Source organism: Crocodylus porosus, unplaced genomic scaffold (genome assembly GCF_001723895.1).
Source record: "Crocodylus porosus isolate Cpor-Errol unplaced genomic scaffold, CroPor_comp1, whole genome shotgun sequence".
Taxonomy (NCBI): domain Eukaryota; kingdom Metazoa; phylum Chordata; order Crocodylia; family Crocodylidae; genus Crocodylus; species Crocodylus porosus.
The window spans coordinates 175,046,499-175,054,438 of NW_017728906.1; the positions used below are offsets into that span (position 1 = coordinate 175,046,499).

Below are 7,940 nucleotides of genomic sequence, written 5' to 3' on the forward strand. Positions count from 1 at the left end.
TTTCCCAGCCAGCGGATCGTGGTGGAGCCAAGGCCACAACTGGCTAAATGGCATTTCCAGCACTTAGTGTTTAAGAGCTATGAAACTAAAGAGGATAGAGGTAGACATACAGGATGACTACTAACCTTATAGTGATGCCTAGAGTTACAGTCTATAAAATTAGCTAATTATCATGCAAGCAAATGTAGTCAGTTCATTTGCAAATCTAATCATGATTTTTTTAGGATCATCTATAATTCTTCTTATCTGCTTCTTACAAATCAGATTACTGAAAGCAAAAGGTTCAGTATTGGGATCACTCTGGAAATGTTTCATTGCATGTGTCTGGAGATAAGGGAAATTAGAGGCTTCATTTTATTCCCGTTAGCAGGGTGTATAGGGAAAGTACTTAGATTTTTTTAGTTCTTTCAAAGAGAAGTTGTTTCTGAGACACAATTAGGAGACAGACTAGACAGTATTGTTGAAGAGACTAAAGGATATGTGAAGGAAAAAACTTTCATCTGTATCTCGTATGTAAAGGTTACTCAATTATTTTTGGTGATTTTGTTCTTGGTTGCAGTGGCTGATTTTTGGTTGAGCGTGCATGAATATGCTGGTATAGTGGCCTGTGGAAGCAGGTTGCTGTGCCTCTTGCAGAGCTGCTCCTGCCCCACTACAACTGGGCTGCTTGTGGAGCCAGGCTAGGTTAGAGGCAGCAGTAGCAAATTCTGTTCCTCTGTGTCTGCTTCCAGGCTGGCAGGGCACCCTGGAGAGTGGGGGGTGGGGGGCGGGCCGAGTAGGGAGAAGGGACCTGTCTGCTGCTGCTGCTGCTGCTGCTGCTGTTCCTGGCTGAACCTGGCTCTGTGCAGAGCCTGGCTGGAGCAAGCAGAAGTGGTTCTGGAGCTTTCCTCCAACTCCACCCCCAGGGCAGCTGAATACAGTGGCAGAAGAGAGGGGAGTGGGAAGAGGATGCAGAACATGGAGGGAAGAGAGTAGGGAATTATTACTTGCTTCTCAGACTTAAATGTCCCTGGGTGCTTCTTGTGTGGCATGGTCAACAGAAAGGTGGGGTGCCTCCACACTACTGCACCACCCCTGGATCTGCCTCTGCTTCTGCCCTGAAAACTAGGAGAGGTGCCCCTTTCTGCTGGGGCCCCCTGCTTGGAGCAAACTGTTCCATTCACAGTTTCCTTAATTCTGTCCTCTCTTTACTCTTCTGAGAATCTTTAAAACTTCCAGCCAGACACTCCCTACTTATCCAAATGCCCACAGCCAGGTTTTCTTGACAGGGCTGACTGTTCCTTCTTAAACAGACAGATCACTCTGGGTGTCTTTACACATGCTCCAGGAGGGGTGAGGGGCGCTTAATTAAAGCGGCTCCCGACACCTGCAGCATCTTGTGTATTCAAAAGTCCATGCTTCAAAAATTAAAGCTTGCTCGAGCTTTAATTAAATCACCTCTGCTGCTATTTTGAGACATGGGAACGCTGAATACATGTGACATGAAGGCTGCTGGAGTGTGCTAGATTAATTGAGTTTGCTCCGACATGTGCTAATTAGTTGTGTTCGGCATGTATAGGTGCCTTCTGTTGCAGCCTGCTTGACCTCACAGCAATAAAACAGCTCTGTACCAAGCAAAGATATCTCCAGCACTTTGTTCTCCATCCTTAGAATCAAATTTTCAGCCTTGAGCAGGTGTCCCTTTTTTGTTATAAAAAAACCAAAACTGGATTGAAATAATTGTACAACCTCAAAAATGGTGACTGCTGTCTGGCAAGATTAGCCCTGAGTGTACATGGGTTATTGCCAAAGGAATAGGATTTGCCTTAAATATAGCATCAAACAGAAAAAAAAGAAAGATAAACCTTGGGGCTAGCAGCCCAGTAGACCAGGTCCTCAGCAGGTATGCTTCAGCATAGTTAAGTGAATTCAGTGGAGCAAGGCAGACTCAAGTCAGCTTGAGGCCTGGTCATACATTTTGAGCTCTATAGTTTCAGTCTCACAGGCAGCTTCTGTTAGAGAGATCCCAAGATTTCTTTGACCATGCTTTGCTTCATTAGTTTGCTGTGGATATGTGGAAAATCTAGGCAAGTAGCTAATTTACTGCCTTCTGGTATACCAGCAGAACGTTTGCTCTTTTCTTTCTGTCTAAATGAAAAGTCCGTTGCTGTAAGAAATCAGATGCATATTTTAATGAGCAAGGGAGTGCTGATGAGGGTGAAAAGTCCTCTTTCTTTCAGAAAGTTGCATAGTTTACACACGGAAGAACCCAGTTCCAGTGATACAGCTGCATTTTTCAGCTAGGCATGTATATGGATTGGTTGGTTTTGATATTGCTGGGAAATAAGTTACGGTAGAGATCTGAGTTGAGATTGACTGCTCTATTCTGACAGAAGATACGAAGAAACTATTTTCTTTTCTTCCGCTATTTTTTTTAACCCAGGAGGGTTAAATTCAACTTGCCAGTATGGAAGTCAGTATAACTCTGAATGCCTCTCGTGCTGGGAATCACATACTTCCTTTTGAAGTCAGCAGTTCTGAAGGCACTTCACTGAGGACAATCCCTTAGAGATGATTTATTTTTCTTGAGGAAATTTCTGCATTAATCTCCTTGATGACTAAGTTCAAGAAATGCATCAGTGTGACAATAACAGCTTTGAAGTGTCAAGTTATTGCCCTGAAGATTATTAATTTATTTTCCAAGGGCATCTATTTTTTTCCCCATGTGAAATGGAAGGGAAATCACATATGGGTCCTCATTACCTTCTTTGCCTGCTTATGGTTTTCTGTGATTTTGTGCTTCCAGTCTGTCTCCATCTTGAACACAGAAGTGCACAGTTCCTATTTTGGAAGCTTTTCATTATGCACACCAAATCTTTTCACAACATTATATGAATTCACAACATTATATGGTTGTTCACAAAAATGGAAGAGTTTTGTTGTTGTTAATTTCTTCCCCTCTTCCTTCTGTTTCTTTGCTCTTCCGCACAAGAATTTGCCAAAAGAGAATCAGGGGCTTTGTTCTAGCCATTCTAGCTCTCCTCTTACTTCTGATTCAGCTCTTGCCTGTTAGCCCACATTGAGACTTTCTACTGCACTTCCTCAAACTACTGGTCTGTACTATAGTACCTGTTAGGCATTAAAGAGACGCATTTTATGGCTCACCGAAGGTGGATGGTTGAAAAAACATGGTTGTTACAGATCAGAACTGAACAAATTAGCAGATTTATTTCAGAAACCTTGCAGTCTACCTAGGTGGAGTCAGCGATACTCTTCCATTATTTCCACAAGTACCAATTACACTCAAACATACTTTTTATGTTGTTTTTTTTAAAATGTGCTTTCCAAGACAACCTTTTCATTTTTCATTACCTTCTAAGACCGGGATCTTGGAAAAAAATCCAGCAAAATATTGGAGGGGGCACAGAGCTGGTATATTTTTTGTAATTAAAGTTAAGGTTCACTGTAGATAGTAAAATCGATTGACTCACTCCTACAATTCATTTTCCCTCTGGAGTCAAATAATTTACAGGTTGCAAGAGAATAGGTTGAATGGCATCAGAGGCCTAAATTTACATCTTGCCTATCCAGTCTTGAGTGAGGTGCTGTTTGTAGCTATTCAGCCTCAGGCAAAAGCAAGGACAGTAAACTTGTGCCACTCAGTTTCCTGCTGAAACTCACTTGCCCATTCATGTCAGTACAGGTGTACCATCTGGTGTGTTGTGGATCATAGATCCATCTCTCCCTATGTACCTGGACACCATAGGGAAGTAGCAGTCTCCTCTCCTACTGTGCATAGGTCTTACATTATCTGTAGCCCACTCTGTATGTTGTTTTACTTTTGTGTAACACTGAGTTCTTGATTTAAAAAAAAATACTTCCACCATGAAATTATGGTTCATTTTTTTTATCATAGCACAGTTCAAAGCACTGCATGTCATTAAGAATTTATTTCATTATATAGATTGAATAATGTTATACAGAAATTTGCTACCTATGTAATTGTCTTTGTTTTGATCATATTATTTACTTTTTCCTTCATATTTAACTATACAATTTTGTTCTGTAGGGAAGGAAACGAAACTTTAAAGAAAATCAGACCTATTAAAAGCTATTGTACAATAATAGCAGAGGTAGCAAGAATACTGGGGTAGCTTGGTAGTCATTCATAAATTCTGCCCTTTTAGGAGTGACCAGTTTATATGATGTAAAATGCAGGTGGCTTCTGAGCAGCATATTTGTAACTTGGGTGGCAGTAGCTCATTAACACATTGTAATAGAATAGGTTTGAGGCTTGCTCTTTAAAAACAGAAGCAGTTTTTTTTTTTCCAGCACAGGTTAAATAACGTGTTGATTTTATATTAGGATCACCCCTAGAAAGTTTGATATCGTTCAGGCCTCTGAGGGACGAAAAGTTGGAACAATCGCTGCTGACACTGGAGATTTAACATTGAACAAGAGGGGAACAAGGACATCATTTACTTTTAGGAAAGTGAGAAGAAGCCCCTGCAACTGCAGTAAGTATCTTGAATTGCACTTCAAATCCAGTGTTAATTTGCCAAATGCTCTCGTTTGTTTGAGTAACATATAATAAACCTTTCAGATTTTATGAATAGCTCATAGGGCCTTGTTACACAGTAATTTCGGGTTGCTCCTGGACCTCTTAACGCCTGGATTGTCCACATAGCACCTGAAACTGGTTTTAAGAACTCGTTATGTGGCTCAAAGTTGCACCACTCCAAGGCAGGATTATCTCTAATCTGTGCTACCTAGCTTGTATTACATTGTAGGCTACACGTTAGTGTAAACACCCCATTTGCCTCCCTCCTCTGCGGGCTTGAATCAGGCCCACTGCCCCCCTCCTTCTGTCCCAAGCACTCCAGATCCCTGTTCATGCCCCACCTTTCCCCATTACTTGTGGCTGCCCACACTGTCTGCCCCAGGTAAAGGTTGACCTGCCTGCCCAGCTGCTGCCGCTCTCTTGATGGGTTCAGCCCCAGCCCAGAAGTGGTGGTGGCGGCGGCAGCAGCAGCTGCTGAGTGGACAGGTTAACTCTTCCCTGCCTGCTCCCCTGGGCAGCTACAAGTAGGCGGGGCAGGGAGAAGCTGGGGTAGCTCTGGTGGCAGATGGCGGGAGCCTGGAATGTGAAGCAGGGGAGTCTTACCTTTGAGGCCTTCAGGCCCCTGCTGGTCTGAACATGTGACTGCACTACCAGCAATCAGTGTTTGTGTGGCTCAGTGTAACATGTAACAAGGCCCTTACATCCAGAGTTGGTTCTCCTTGTGTAATTAAATAACAAACCTTTTCAGATATTGTTTCTTCTAAAAACTCCTTAGGAGGCACCACCATGCATGAAGAGTGTAGTGTTGAAAAATGTATGCTTTTTCCTGACTATCTATTCTCAAAAGGAGGGGTTTGGGTAGCATGATTGTTCCTAAAGAATCCCAGTTGTTTACTGGGCAGGGTCTAGTTTTGAGATGATCCAATCACACTGGAAAAATGAGGAGTGGATGTGGAAAGAGCCAAAGAGGATGATCCTTTCTAAGGCTGGCCATATGGAAATCCCCTGTACCCTCTAGGGTCTTAAACCATGTCATTTTTAGGGTGAAATTTTGTCCCCAGAAGAGGGCCAGTGCATGGTCTGGTGTTTAGGGCATTATCCTGGGACTTAAGAAACCTAGGTTTAATTTTCTTTTCCACCACAGACTTTCTGTATAACCTTGTACAAGCCATTTTAGTTTTGCTGCTTCTCAGCTCCTAATAGAGTCTATAATAAAGGAAAAAATAAGGGGGTGAGGGAATGATAATGATTCTTCCCTTCCTCACAGACAGGTTTCAGCTGAGATTTAAGTGCTTCACTCTTGTACATAGAGGTGAATTTCACTCTAGGTAACCTGCTTATTCACAGGAACAGAAACTGTCAAAAAGTGTATGATCTTTGACACCAATGGTAATGTGACATTTTTTTGGAGGCTTGGGCTGTTAATTTTGAGTAGCATGAAAAATTATTGGTTTTCAGCAGGCTTCATGTGGTCTAATGGGCTGGCTGGCTGCCATTTTTCAGTTTCATCAGAGGTTTTCACAGTTTGATTTTAAGTTAGCCAGGTTGACAGATGCTGCATCACTTAAGTTTTTGCTTTTAAGATGATGGATGAAGGAAGTGAAGTCTTACTTGTATTCTGAGGGCTCCTGTACATGTGGTCCAACACATCCGGATTTGTCTCGAGTGTTCTAATCGGAACTCTCCAGCTTGCCGCAGCATCTCGTGTTCAGCCTCCCTATGTTTCAAAATGGCAGCAGGGGCACTTTAAAGCTTGTTGAACAAGCTGCTTGAGACGCTGCTACCATTTTAATTTGAATGGTTTCCAAAAGCCTCTGTAATTAAAATGTCCACTTACCCCAGAGCCCGTGTAAAAATGCCGTAAGAGTTTATTAACTTTTTAAAATACATGGAATCCACAAGAATTGTTCAACTTAGAAAGTTCCTTATTGGTATTTCTTCTTCCTGTGTCTAGCTTACCCTTCTGTATGTGACAGCCAACAAGACCAGCAAAAAGAGAGAACACCCATGTTCGCTGGCAATGAAACAGCGGCTGCAAAGTTAGAACAAGAGTATGTCCACAAAGTCTATGAAGAGATCGCAGCCCACTTCAGCAGCACCAGACATAGCCCATGGCCCAAAATTGTAGAGTTTCTTAGGGCTTTACCAGAAGGGTCTATAGTGGCTGATGTTGGTTGTGGGAATGGGAAATACTTGGGTATCAACAAGGGTCTGCATATGGTAAGTAACTGTGTTTTTCTTATTCTTGTTGCTGTTGTTTGTTAGTCTATTTATTCATATTATCATAGGACCTCAGTCGTACTAGTTGTAGTAGTTGCCGTGCAAACACAGGACCAGAAATGGTTTCTGACTTGAAGAACTTTATGGTTTCTGTGTTTGCCATTTGTCGCATTACTCCTCACTCTGCCCCTCACTGCACACCTGTGTACACATTTCTTTGCTGTAGAAGCTGTGTGGAAGAAAGTGAAAACTTCAGAGAAGCAGCACGTACTTGAGTACAGCCTTCCCTTCAGAAATCTACCAGGAGAGCATGTCAAGCAGGGCACCTCCTTGCTCTTCCTTCCCTTCCACAAAAGCAGCCATGCATCAAGCTCATGGAGGAGCTTTTTGCCCCTTGTAACTGGTACACCTTTATCTAAGTAATCTTCACAAGGCAAAATTGTTGGGCAAATATACCAGAGAGATTGGTGTATGTACAAATATACAGTATCTATGTATACTAATAGAGGAGCAGATTGCTTATTATTGATGTAACAGGGCCTGATGTTAAATACCCACAGGGTGTCGCATCCAGACAATCTTGGTGCACACACTGTATAGTCAGTTGGAGCCTGGTGTGCTCTGCCTGTTATTCTTAGTTGTATTTATTTATAAAGTGTCAGTGGTGCACATGGCACAAGTACAAAGACCATGAAGCTGGAGATAGATCTGTGAAGGGACTGGCCATGGCAGTGCTCAGGGTCACTATGCTCAGATTCTAGGAGCTACTGGCGTGGAATCCAGAGTTCTGAGACGGGAGCCAGAGTTCCCTAAACAGTGCAAGAGGAGATGTTAGCATCTAGGCAGCTGAGCTAGCCAATGGGAAATTCTGAAGAGAGGGATATGTCTGAAATCCTGCCTATCTGTAGCTCTGTCTATGTGGGGCTAAGATTCAGGACAAGGTGCCAAAGTCATCCTTTCAGGTATGGGCAGATGCTTTACTCTCCCCCTCCACCCCCACAAATAAACTTGTATTTAGGCTACTTTCATATAGTAACCTCATGGTTAAACACTTGCCCAGGAAGTGGGGAACCTGAGTTATAGGCCATTCTCAACATGGAGAGTTTCTAACCAACATCTCCCACATCTCAGAAGAATGCCTTACCCACCATGCTATGGGTTAGGCAGGGATGGGAGCAGG

General features: G+C 42.8%; 1 protein-coding gene across 2 annotated transcripts in view; it reads left to right on the top strand.

Moving 5' to 3' along the window:
* Positions 1-6,820, top strand: part of LOC109306711 (alkylated DNA repair protein alkB homolog 8-like) — a 53,098-nt gene extending 46,278 nt beyond the window's left edge. For both annotated transcript variants that reach the window (XM_019530247.1, XM_019530248.1), the window contains exons 9-10: positions 4,345-4,496; positions 6,495-6,820. In XM_019530247.1, coding sequence (XP_019385792.1) covers positions 4,345-4,496; positions 6,495-6,805 — 463 coding nt within the window. In that variant the 3' untranslated portion in view covers positions 6,806-6,820. The remainder of the gene's footprint in view (positions 1-4,344; positions 4,497-6,494) is intronic.
* The last annotated feature ends 1,120 nt before the right edge of the window (positions 6,821-7,940 follow it).